The sequence below is a fragment of the Lepisma saccharinum genome, chromosome 7, assembly GCF_977018435.1.
Source record: "Lepisma saccharinum chromosome 7, izLepSacc3.1, whole genome shotgun sequence".
NCBI lineage: Eukaryota > Metazoa > Arthropoda > Insecta > Zygentoma > Lepismatidae > Lepisma > Lepisma saccharinum.
Genome location: NC_139235.1, coordinates 28,782,231 through 28,796,308, shown reverse-complemented (window position 1 = coordinate 28,796,308; position 14,078 = coordinate 28,782,231). Strand labels below are relative to the sequence as shown.

At 37.7% G+C, this 14,078-nt stretch overlaps 1 protein-coding gene across 1 annotated transcript in view; it reads right to left on the bottom strand.

Moving 5' to 3' along the window:
* Nucleotides 1-13,686, bottom strand: part of Ent1 (Equilibrative nucleoside transporter 1) — a 54,282-nt gene extending 40,596 nt beyond the window's left edge. Inside the window, exon 1 of the mRNA XM_083125115.1 lies at nucleotides 13,544-13,686. Coding sequence (XP_082981241.1) covers nucleotides 13,544-13,619 — 76 coding nt within the window. The 5' untranslated portion in view covers nucleotides 13,620-13,686. The remainder of the gene's footprint in view (nucleotides 1-13,543) is intronic.
* Nucleotides 13,687-14,078: the final 392 nt, after the last annotated feature.

The following is a 14,078-nucleotide window of genomic DNA, read 5'->3' as shown; positions in this document are numbered from 1 at the left end:
TTGGTTCCATGACGACCTATGTTTATTTTGGTATGGGAGGACAGAGGACACCGAGACTCGACCGACACACTAAACCCGACCTCTCTACGCGTACTCTACGTCACCAAAAAAAAATCGACAAGGGGAGATTTTTCCATTTATTTTTTGCTCTATCTCTCATCGTTTTCGAGATATTCGTATTTGATGCGTTAGAACTGTTTCGTCACTTTTTTGTTCTTCACATCTTGGACGAAGGACTTCTCGGCGACCAGGATGACGCTGCACACGGTATTCTCGGGCAATGGATTGTGAAATTCGCAAACGATCTTGATGTTGGTGCGATCGTTGACCACCACCTGTTTCCTCTTCGCTGGACGTGTATGGGTAAAAAATAGAACAGCACATTCTTGGTTAATTAACATGGATGAATGGAATGTGTGATAACTAAAGTTTTTTCTCGTCTGATAGGAGGGGGAAAAAGTTGATTTCGACATCTGAGAAAAGAAAAAGATCGCTCAACAACATTGGAATTGACCATCATTATTTATCCTCGTCGTTGCGATGTAAAAAGGAGAAGATTTTTCCATGTGAGTTTTCGTTATATTATTAGTTGGTTATATTATTGTCTCGTCCTCTAGATCTGTTAGGAGACACAAACTTCCAACTTCTTAGGATTTTATGTATTTATAATATAAGAATTTTAGTTTCTGCGATTTAATACATATATTCTCTTATTTATTCTTTGACTTTTACATTAACTATCTCTCTCTCATCTTTTCCAAAGGAACGAAGTTCTTTGCATCCATGGACAAAATTATTACTTTGTATATATTTTAACTTCCAGAAGACAGAGAAAAGTAACACACATTTTCCGAATTAATATCATTTTTCATTTGTTAGTACTTGAGTTTTGGAAACTGACACACACACACACTAGCATTTTTTTACGATTGGTTTTTTTTGTGATTATGTGTTAAATCACCACGCCCTTCCTTGAGCAATATTATTCTCTTGCTGCGACGAACAACAGTCAATTGTCTTTGTTGTACATTTGAAAGAGGTAGATAACATGTTTCTAAGAGGTAGGGAGATAATTGATCAAGATAGATATCGGAGAAAAGAGAAAAATTTGTAAGCGGAGGATAATGAAAATTTTACATTTTGAGTTCCCTATCGTGATAAACGGTTCAACTTTTGCAACATTTTATTCTTTGCTATCATGTCACCCATTTGCATTACCATCGGTTGGATTACAAATAATGTGGAGTTCAAAAATGAGAAAGGACATCCAGTTTTGTATCGAATAACACACTTATAACCCAAAACAAAAATACATTAGAATCTTCGATACCAGGTGCACGTCACTATAAAAACTGCATGTTCCGAAAAAATCTATCAATTCATCAAGTTCAAGGATGCAAAACTTTAAGTTTTCACTCTCAGTCTCCTTTTTTCAGCCCTCCACGCTAACAATCTACTTCCGTGCCACATCACGCCAAGAGTATAATTCGATAGCACACTTTCGCTAACTCTAAGAAAAATCACTGGGGTGTGAAAATATATTTCTCCCATAAAACTACAACATACCACAATCGAGAAAAAAATGATCTGTGAAATTGCTACATGAAAAACTGTAAAAATCCATTTACAAAAATAATCACGAACGAAACTATATATTTTTTAAAATAACGATTATTGACATTTCTAACACGGAACACAAAAAAAAAATTGACGAAAAAATCGATTTTGAATTTGAGATTTTTTTTTTATTTTGCCTTTCGCAACACGTTTGACTAATTGTGACAATACGTTTCAACCTTTCTGTATAAATATTTCAACGTTCCGGTAAATCGATTAAACAAGCCAGAACAAGATAAAAGTGGAATCTTCGGGCTCGCGTTTCTTTAACCGACCTACTCCTGGAAGTGCTATATAAAATTTTCAAGAATTGTATTGGACGAAGATGATGATATCCATTTGAGTGATCGATATTGCTGAAATTTTTCTGGTGTTCTCTAGATGATCATGAAAAATATATATATATATTTATAAAATTACAGGGAGAAAAAGTGATAATCTAGAAGTCGCGATTGTAATAACAGGATAGATGGAAGCGATTGTGGACGAAAACAACAAGGAGAAGAAGAAACGTAAGGAGATTAATCGACGCGAACAAGATAAAAGATGATCTGATGTAATGATACTACAGCCATGCATTCCTTCCTCGTTCGTAATGAAATCAACAAGTTATTCGAATTACGGAACTTGTCATTTTGACCTCCTTAGCGAAGCATGTTCTTAAAAAATAAAAATCATCGGAAGTTTCATTTCGCAAGCCACGATGAACTTAGGAGGCACAGGCTTGTATACTTTCCATCTTTCGTTCGGAGGGACAACGTAACCAACCATTCAATGATGGGGCCTTCCCCATGGCGCAGTGGTAGCGTTGTCGCCTTGTAATCAAAGGGTCCCAGGTTTGATACCTGGTGGAGGCACATAGTGGTTCGGATCCCACTTTAAACTGTAGGTCCAGTCTCGATTAGCCATACTGTGCATAAAGTGGACTTAAAACACCAACTCATCAACAACAACAACATTCAATGATGATAATGTTTATGAATTTAAATTTCGGATTGAGAAAGTAAAAATTATCATGGAAGAGCCACCTTCTTTTGAATATCCCCTTTCCTCTGTTCATATTTTCCGTCCTTGATTTCTATTATGTTTCCCGCTCGTCAGAGTCAAGCGTTCTTTTTTATCACAGCTCTTCGATTTCATTTTTCTTTCAACGTACAAATTCATGTTATCATGTCATGGAAATTCTTCTCCTTTTTGCATTGCATAATTGATGATTTGAAATAACACAGGATGAAAAAAATGCTATTGGCAAACTTACGAAGAGAATGAATTTGTAAGAATTCCCTTGTCAATATGAATACCTTATTACTAACTTTGTTTTTGTTTAATACGTGAAACCATATTACATTGAATATTAACTAATTAATTAATTCTCTACCCTTCTTGAACCCGAAAGTTCGATTTGTCCTTATCCTGAGCAAGATCTATATATATATTTTTAATTTTTTAGTTCCTTAGATATGAAACGAGGAGACAAAAGTTTTATGAAGAGAAAAGTAACATGAATTAAGCCTTCTTTTCATTTCCTCTTTAATATCATTTTCATTTGTTAGTATTACTCCTAAGTATTTGGATTTGGAAAACTGGTTCAAACAAGTTGTTATCACTTGGTTTCGGCCTGTAAGCACATATCTTTAGATTTCTCATTGCTAACTTCTAAAACCTATCTCTTTAGCTGCTTTGAAAAAAATATTTTAGCATTATTCTTAATTGTATTTACATCATTCCAGAGTAAGTCTATATCATCTGCATATGCTAAAAGTACTTCGTTAGTTTCTTTTACCTTCCTAAAAGCATATTCTAAGGCAAAATTAAAAAGAGCATCTTCTTTTTTTTTAATCCATCATGAATTGTACATTTGTCAGACATATTAACAAGTTTCTTCTCGACTAATTTATCTCTTTGGCATCTTTAACTTCAATCAAGTTAGGTTCTGCTGTGCGTACTTAATTTATTTCTGATTTATCTCCTACATGAACATTTAAAACGTCATTAAAATAGTTCTTCCATCTATTTAAAATAGTCAGCCATTTTTTTAATGAAGTTTACTTTAGGTTGCCACCCCCTTTCTCAATTCATTTGCACCTCTGATACTTTTATTTCAATTTCGTTAATTTTACTTTTCAAGTAATCTTCTAAACATGATGTTCTTTAACCACCTAAGTCTATTTCTATTAGGTTATGCGAACCATGGCTTACTTTTTCTTGATTTATACTTTATTTAACTGCTGATTCTATTGCATTACGTACGTGCTCCCAATTCTTATTTACGTCTCTTTCATATAAATCCTGCAAAATATCGAATCTATTTTAATTCATATTTTTGGAGGTACGCAAAATGAAAAAAAATGTACAATTGTATAGGTTGAGGATCATTATAAGAAATAAGTTTCATTAATTTTCTTTAAACTTCATTTTATGCCAGGGATTGTATTTTTCTTACAGTTTGTATAGTAGCATGTGCTTTCATTACGATTTTTTTTAATTAAACGAAATAGGTTTGTTAAAAAAATCGTTGGTTTATATGATAATATTTCTTGTGAATCATGTTTGTTGTCCGTGTTGAAGTTGTTTTTTTTTTGTTTTAACAGTATTCGAATTCTTCAGGGAGCGAGGAGGGTTGAGTTTTTTTTTTAGAGAATATCGCGCATTCCATGTTTATAAGTAATTAAATTTTCAGTAGAAAGCTCATCCTTTATCAATGTTTCCTGAGATTTTGGTCTCCAATTAATTTTGATGGGGGAGTAGGGTGTCCATGTTCGAGATCTGCCTTTCTCTGATTTCCACCGATTTGTAAAAAGCGCCCAATTCATACGAAGCAACAGAAAATAATATTATGTGTGTGCAAATTTATCCCATTGGTAAGGTGGAAGGGTGGTGAATAGTTTTTTTTTCCGTTGTTGGTGTAAAAAGCAGAAAAAAATATTCCGTCAATTTTTTTTGTGTTCCGTGTTAGAAATGTCAATAATCGTTATTTTAAAAAATATATAGTTTCGTTCGTGATTATTTTTTTAAATGGATTTTTACAGTTTTTCATGTAGCAATTTCACAGATCATTTTTTTCTCGATTGTGGTATGTTGTAGTTTTATGGGAGAAATATATTTTCACACCCCAGTGATTTTTCTTAGAGTTAGCGAAAGTGTGCTATCGAATTATACTCTTGGCGTGATGTGGCACGGAAGTAGATTGTTAGCGTGGAGGGCTGAAAAAAGGAGACTGAGAGTGAAAACTTAAAGTTTTGCATCCTTGAACTTGATGAATTGATAGATTTTTTCGGAACATGCAGTTTTTATAGTGACGTGCACCTGGTATCGAAGATTCTAATGTATTTTTGTTTTGGGTTATAAGTGTGTTATTCGATACAAAACTGGATGTCCTTTCTCATTTTTGAACTCCACATTATTTGTAATCCAACCGATGGTAATGCAAATGGGTGACATGATAGCAAAGAATAAAATGTTGCAAAAGTTGAACCGTTTATCACGATAGGGAACTCAAAATGTAAAATTTTCATTATCCTCCGCTTACAAATTTTTCTCTTTTCTCCGATATCTATCTTGATCAATTATCTCCCTACCTCTTAGAAACATGTTATCTACCTCTTTCAAATGTACAACAAAGACAATTGACTGTTGTTCGTCGCAGCAAGAGAATAATATTGCTCAAGGAAGGGCGTGGTGATTTAACACATAATCACAAAAAAAACCAATCGTAAAAAAATGCTAGTGTGTGTGTGTGTCAGTTTCCAAAACTCAAGTACTAACAAATGAAAAATGATATTAATTCGGAAAATGTGTGTTACTTTTCTCTGTCTTCTGGAAGTTAAAATATATACAAAGTAATAATTTTGTCCATGGATGCAAAGAACTTCGTTCCTTTGGAAAAGATGAGAGAGAGATAGTTAATGTAAAAGTCAAAGAATAAATAAGAGAATATATGTATTAAATCGCAGAAACTAAAATTCTTATATTATAAATACATAAAATCCTAAGAAGTTGGAAGTTTGTGTCTCCTAACAGATCTAGAGGACGAGACAATAATATAACCAACTAATAATATAACGAAAACTCACATGGAAAAATCTTCTCCTTTTTACATCGCAACGACGAGGATAAATAATGATGGTCAATTCCAATGTTGTTGAGCGATCTTTTTCTTTTCTCAGATGTCGAAATCAACTTTTTCCCCCTCCTATCAGACGAGAAAAAACTTTAGTTATCACACATTCCATTCATCCATGTTAATTAACCAAGAATATGCTGTTCTATTTTTTACCCATACACGTCCAGCGAAGAGGAAACAGGTGGTGGTCAACGATCGCACCAACATCAAGATCGTTTGCGAATTTCACAATCCATTGCCCGAGAATACCGTGTGCAGCGTCATCCTGGTCGCCGAGAAGTCCTTCGTCCAAGATGTGAAGAACAAAAAAGTGACGAAACAGTTCTAACGCATCAAATACGAATATCTCGAAAACGATGAGAGATAGAGCAAAAAATAAATGGAAAAATCTCCCCTTGTCGATTTTTTTTTGGTGACGTAGAGTACGCGTAGAGAGGTCGGGTTTAGTGTGTCGGTCGAGTCTCGGTGTCCTCTGTCCTCCCATACCAAAATAAACATAGGTCGTCATGGAACCAAATTTTTCATCAATCAAAACTTTTCTAAGTCCACAGCGTTAAAAAAAAATCTTAAATTGCAAATATCTCGAAAATGGTAAGAGTTATCGAAAAAATATATCGAAAAACACCCCCATCCGATATCGTTAGATACACTCTGTCGATTTTGGAGGTGTAGAATACGTATACCAAGTTTTGGTGGTCAAGGGGTAAGAAGTTAACCCACCCACCCCAAAACTTTGATCACTCGTAACTTTTGAACAAATAGTCGTAGAAAGGTCGGGTTTAGTGCGTTGGTCGAGTCTCGGTGTCCTCTGTCCTCCCATACCAAAATAATCATAGGTCGTCATGGAACCAAAAATTTTCCGAAATTTTTTTCCAGGTTCTGCGTTAAATTGCAAATATCTCGAATTTTTGACAAACAGAGGTGTCCCATAGGACCTTTGAGAAAAAAAAACACGTGAAACTCTACAGAGGTGTGGTTATCTAACCGCAGCCGTTAGAACCTTTTTTTTTGGGTTGGGCACCACGCACCCTGGCGGGGTTAGGGGCCAGGAATCCTAAAAAAAAAAACAATTATTATTTGTTTGTTTGCTTGAAAAAATAAACACGTCACAATACAGAAATAATGAGAGGCGCGCGCGCGTGTGTGTGTGGCAGAAATATCACATCGTTCCGAGGTTTACAAAGGTCACGATATATAAACATGGCCGGACTTAGAAAATTACGATAAGGCGCATTCATCCTTCAAGGATGAGAAAGTGTATTTACTCATCACTGCTTTTCTTCGCTGTGAAACATCGTCAGCGCAATAAATGAGGCGCGGAATGTGGAGAGAAAGTGAGTTTTTGAGGTTTTGGTGCGGTTTTCTTAGAGGTCAAAAAATCAGGGTTGCAGTGGAAGGTACATTTACTATCTACTCCAGCCTCAAGAGGTGGTGCGGCTGGTGAATCAAAATTGCGTCGTCTGCACCGAAGCTTCTTCCGATTCGTGATATGCGTTATGTAGGCAATAGTTGCAAAGAGGGCGAATAAACTGGATGCAGGCATAAACTGTCGACATTTTTAATACTACATGCTACTACTCCTTCACTTGCACGCAGAGTGAAGTAAAGTATGCCGATGCAACAAAACATGCGTCCATCTGCTGCAACATGCAGGAAAGTATCTGTTTACAAAATTCGATATCTTTACAAAAGAATACCACATAAATTCGTACTGCACATGCAAAATAAGATGTCGTTAAGTGAAAATATATAATATTCATGAAATATCTTCTGTGATTTAGTCACTGATGGTGATTTTTTCTGATAAACGCAGATATGCGCGCGCATTCCGAATCTAGCTTCCATTTGCTGCAGCATGAAGCTTTCCGAATTTCACCGAAATTGACGTCATGTTTGGTGCACCAATCTGATGCACGCTGGTGAAATCTGGAAAGCGCGGTCACTGTCAATTAATTCGTGCTTTACGGATCTCCCTTAATGCACAACATTTGAGCAACCTCATGTACTGACGTCACGGGGGAAAGCTTTTTAATTTTAGGCTAAATGCCTACGTTGTTAGGTTAGGCAGGTTAGCTATGTATGCACAAGGTAGCAAAACTGTTGTGCGACAAGAAAGACCCGTGGCCTCCCCGATGGCGCTGTGGTTGCGTCGTCGCCTTGTAATCAAGGGGTCTCGGGTTCGATACCCGGTGGAAGCACATAGTGGTTCGGATTCCACTTTAAACTTTAGGTCCAGTCCCGATTAGCCTTAGTGTGCATAAAGTGGACTTAAAACACCAACTCAATCAATCAAGAAAGACCCGTGCTTTACTGTAGAATTCGAAATTCTCAGTTCTTTGTTTCGTACCGTCCTGTAAGTTTGAGACTGGTGGAAGCTGGAAACTAATATCTAAAAACACAATGCATGATTTTGAATATGATGTGAATTTTTTTTGTATTGCGATACGATTCATTGGTTTGTATAACTGAATGAAGCGCAGATGCTTACTTTTGGTAATTTTTTACTTGGAAAGATAAATTGATCTGGAGAATCTATTATGACACTGCAGGTTGTTTTCTGCTATATAAACTGTTCAGACAGCATGAAATATTTCACCCTGATTTTTCCAGGACGATGATAGTGATTCTATAATATTTAGTTTCTTGAAACTTAGATGAATACGAATCCTAACGTACTTCAGCAGTGGTGGAAAAAGGGGGGCTATGACCCCCAACTTTTGTCCCTGCAGTAGAGGTGTGCGGGGTCCCAAAAAGTTGGAACCGGTATCGGAAAAAAAACAAATCCCTTCCCGATCCCGACTTCGGCAAATGGCTTCCCGACTTCTTGGGATCCCAAGCAGTCGGGAAATACCGAATGGTCATTTTAAAGAGTCGTCAATTCTCGACGTTTTCTGCATTGTAAATGTCTGGAACTTATCGGAAATTGTTAGTTTTTGTATTAGAAGTGCAAAAACAAGCACTTAGGATGGAAATTAAGTGTAGAATTCGAGATTTCAAGAACTTTTGGAAATTTCGAACATATCCCGTCCCGAAAATTTCCTGACTTGTCGGGAAATTGAGAATTTTCCCCGTCCCGAATGTCGGGATTTAAAGAATTTCCCGTCCCGACCCAAAAAATTCTGTCCCGCACACCCGTACCCTGCAGTATGGTAAACCTTATCTCCAAGGGGAAATAAACTCTCCTTGCCGCCACGGTATTCATAAAATTGAATAGTTTTAAAGAAAAAAAAGTTTGTTTTGTTCTTTTTTTTTTTAAAAAAAAACAAATTTTGCCAACCCTGCCTTGATCCGGATCTGCAATATATGCCCCGCAGCGAAAGTGATTGGGGACTACCACATAGTTGGCGCCACACCGGGGAAACAACCAAAATATTTAGCAGAAAAACTCGGTCCTCCTAGAACGATAGAGATACAAAATCCTAATCACTTTCTGACTTCATTAATCTCTGTATATAATCAAATAGGCTATACATGGCGATCATTTCTTTCTTTCGCCTTTATCCTTCTCCATTATTAAGCTAAGTTCATAAATTTAGGTAAACACAATTAGTTTCAGCATTCCTAAACAATTTCATTCAATTCCCATGCACATTGTTGCTTTAATCTGCGATCCTAATATTTCTTCCGCGTGCTGCCATCTATTATTCGATATTTCGATCGTTCGGCGTATGTTCCACTCATGTGGGCATGTAACAACTCTGTCCCTGGAATCTCTGGAGCGAGCGAACGAAAGCAAGTCTCTGCGCAAGTGGCGACTCGAGAGGGTTCAAGCAATGAACAAGCACGAGGAAACGGGATTGCGTGGAGGGGGAAAGGGACTGAAGTTACCAGCCTTTGCAGCAGCGCGTGTACTGCTTCCTCCGACCATGCGCTTTATCTCCTTCTCTACCTTTATGGGTGGGCTAGCTCCAGAGATTCGAGAGATAGGATATAGTCTGGCATTAAGACTGCTGTCTAGTAAACAAATGGTCCCAAATTAGATTCTCGATGGTGGCACATTTCATTAAGTGGCTTGGCTATAACTATGTAGGTATCTTCCCGATTAGTCTCAGTGCAACCAAATAATATTGCAATATGGTGAAAAAATCAGCACGCTGTAGTCGTAGGTCTACATGCTGATTAATTATCATTTCTGCAGTACCGTCTTAGTATCCAATACGAGCAGTAATCCTTCACTGAACCGAACAGCCGGCATCCAAACTGAATTCATCAGCCCTCACGAGACAAAGTCGTTAATCCGCCACTGATTAGTGTAGTTAATTCGCCATATATCGCAACCTCTGAGCAACGGTGTTCACTTGTACTCAACGTTTTCCATTGCCATCTTAACTTTTAACATGCACACACTTTGAGTATGAAGGTGATGGAGGAAGAAATAGAAAAGAGAAACTTAAATATTAATGACTTTTCTTCAGACACGAATCAAAGTTGAACACGCCAAGCTTGCATCACGAATTTTTCTCAAAATAACTGTTAGACAAAGGATAAAGGTAAACTCTTTCTTTTCGTCTGACAGCAAGACACGATTCGATCACACCACACCTCAGTTGAAGGAAAGGGGGTATAGCTTCTCATGAAATGAACATCTGTCTCGCTGCGTGCCAGTTTTATATTTCATACATTACAACATGTTTCCGCGCCAAAAATGGAACCGAGACGAGAAAAGACCAAACCATCATTTAAAAAATCGAGACCTGAGACAGGGAAGGACCTTCGAGACATGTCTATATGGACAGGTTAAAGTTACAGTGGTGTAAGCCACTTTCCCTTTAAAAAAAAAAAAAGTCTGGCTCACAGCACTTTGCTGATCGACACAACAGCTGTTTCTTTTATCACTAGACCTTAAATTGTCATCTGTTGCCAGTTGAATAAATCTCTGACTTACTTCACATTTTCTGTTAACAGATTGACTTACCTCGATCTGGTATCTGTGTCTAAGTTTTTTTTAGTTTTTTTTTTACAAAGTGACTTACACCACTGTAATTTAACCCGTCCATATAACTGTTGTCTACTCTTACGGCTGGCGGCCTACATGCTGGCAAGGGAAGTGGAAAGCGGAGAATACCCCGCAGACCAACCAGACAGCAGCGTTGGCGCCGAGAGTTACGACGTGACGGGAGGAAGTACTACCACCACCTCGTTCTTCAGGTTGCTGTGCTTCTTATCGTGCAGAATTGGTCGCTTCCCCGCTCCCTTTGCCAGCATGTAGGGTGTCCGCGGTAAGACTGGACAAGAACTGTAGCCCAGACACACGTCTGTAAAATCGAGACGAGACCGAGATATTCGCAGACAGTGTTGCCTCACCTTGTTAACTACAAGTAGTGTCCGTGAATGAGCAAAAAAAAGGTTGCTTATTTCCCCCCTTCTATTTTCTATTTCGTTTCTTGTATGTAAGGATATAGTACAGACAATTTTCCGCAAAACGTCGTCGCCTTGTAATCAAGGGGTCACGGGTTCGATACCTGGTGGAGGCACATAGTGGTTCGGATTCCACTTTAAGCTGTAGGTCCAGTCCCGATTAGCCTTACTGTGCATAAAATGGACTTAAAACACCAACTCAATCAATCAATCAAATTTTCCGCAAGAGAATGGAGCAAATTTGCCACTGGATAGTTTGTATTTTAAGCTGTATATCTAAAATATACTGTAACTGACATAATACTTAATTCTTGAAAGAGACACACATGAAACTATGTCGAAAGCAGGGGGAGCTCATGGGGGCCACACCCCTTCCCGAAATTTTGAAATGAAAACAGTAAAGAACTCGATAAAACCAAGGTGCTAAATGCAAATTCGCCTTAAGATGACCTCTTATTACCATTTTTGTCTTTGAAGTTGGTATAAAATGAAGGTTAAAAATGGTAATTACGAAATATTTGATAGCGTGTAACGCCCATGCCTTAAAACGTAGCTATATAATATCCATCTTTAACCCCTCCGAAAAAAAAAGTCCTACGTACGCTAGTGGTCGAAACGATGAATAATAAAAAGTTTAATTACTACAAGGAAAGAAGCAAGGTTTAATTAGTGCTACTATTAATGTGACTGAAAGGGCAATACGTAAGCAATTAAGTAGGCATATCGTATAAAATAAGCACAAGGAATAGAAGATAATTCACAATAGTCAGTCATATTTTATACAATTTATTTGTATAGCTGATGTGGTCTTATTTCTCAGAGAGATAGAAGTAGCTGATGTATTCCTTGTAAATTTATATTATATTACATTAAAATATTATACATCGTTGTATTAATATTTTATACGATACACAGCCTCAAATATACTTATTTGGCAAATTGTCCACTTGTTCGATGTATGGTGGCAAATATGTTAATATTTTGTTAACATTTGTTTTAAGCTCACTTTATGCACAGATAGGCCAATCGGGACTCAATCTACTGTTTAAAGTGGGATATGAACCATTATGTGCCTCCACCGGGTATCGAAATCGGGACCCCTTGATTACAAGGCGACGACGTTACCACTACACCTTCGGGGAAGGCCTTGTATCAAATAGTCCGTTATCCTTGGCAAGGGACCCACGCTATATATATATATATATATATATATATATATATATATATATATATATAATGATTCGTTGAATTCTTCTGAGAAATACGGTGTTCGAATTTCATGACCTCCTGAAATTCATCTGAAATAAATTAATCCGAAGTGGTAAATGGGAAAACTCCCCTTGAAATGACTCCCAACTACCGTTTACGTCTTTGATTAACTTTTGAAACGAAGGTTACAAATGATACAGTGTGTAACTCCCATCCCCTCTAAATCACAGCTACGTAATATCCACCTTTACAATTCCAGCCTCTCCAAAATAAAAGACCTGCGTACGCTAGCGCACCCCCCCCCCCCCACACACACAATTAATCTCCCAGATCTCCTACGGATGTAGAGCTGGACCTGAAATTATTTTTTTTCTCTTTGGTGTGCGTGTTGCTTTTCTACCGCTTTAGCTAATCATATATAGATCGACCACAAGGAAAAAAACCTTGTGACGATAGGTCCCCGCGCAGCTTTCCCTTCTTCCCTCCACCTCGGGCCATAAGAAAGCATGGTCCACTCTCCCCCCCCCCCCTATTCGCGGGGGTACGTACGGTGCACAGGAGTCGCGGGTCTGCGCAGGTTCTTTTGCTCGTGGTTCCACTATAGGAGCATCGAGGATGAATGATGACAAGAGGGAATTGATGAAGGCGACACTCAAGACTGAAACTCGTAACCTTTTGGTGGTGAGATTGTGAATCAATTAACACACACGCACACACACACACACACACACACACACACACACCCATGTATGTTTGTATATCGAACACAGAAATATATGCATGTATTTCTTTGGGCGTTTTTCCTTGGAACGGGTGGCACAATAATGAAAATATCAAGAAGGAAAGGAATATTTTGATGTCAGAATGTCACATACTAAAAATTTATTTATTTTTCATTGGTTCGTAATGAAGTGCTACGAAACATCTAACAATAATTCGAAACAGTGGCGAGCTCATTATTTTCCTCAAGGAGAGTAACGGGTGGTGGGTGGATTTGTCTCAATCAGAATGATATATTGCCAACTTTTCCTGCATTCGACGTTATTTTTTATTATTACTTTTCAGAAAATATAATCATAATCATAGCCCCCCTGAATACATAGCTGATTAGAATTATACTCTTTCAAAACAACGAACTTGTTACTAGCCATAATGTCGGCACATTTCTCAACCATGCATCTGACATACCAGTTAACCAAAACAAATGTGGGTCATATAACTGAAATATGTACTCACTTGCCCACTGACTGAGACACATAAGCTGCCACGTGGTGGACAAAAAGTGAGGGTATCCATGCCTGCCATACCTCATACCCGTCGTCCTTATCGACGTATATTAACTCTTAGAGCACTAGCTAATTACATATCTACACTTTCTCAGATTCAGGATGATAAGCAGGCCAAACACCAGATGGAGTTAGTATCGCATCGCATTCTAGAGGTTAAAGGTGGCTCTTGATAAACTGTGACCGCAATATTTGTCTCGTGGTTGATCACAAAATGAAAAAGGCTTACTTAATAATATGGAATGGAAATATAATAATACTTTATTTTATTGAAGTGTTGTGACAGATGCAGCTCATTGCCTATGCATAGTGCATAAACAGTGGCAGGGACGGCGACAGGGGTGGGCACGGGTGGGCAAGCGCCCACCCAAAAATTCCTGTGCCCACCCGATTGCCCACCCAATCAAATTCAATAAGTACATATACTTGGGGATATATGAATGATACAATAAATGAGTGTATTCTGATGTACATAACATGTATAT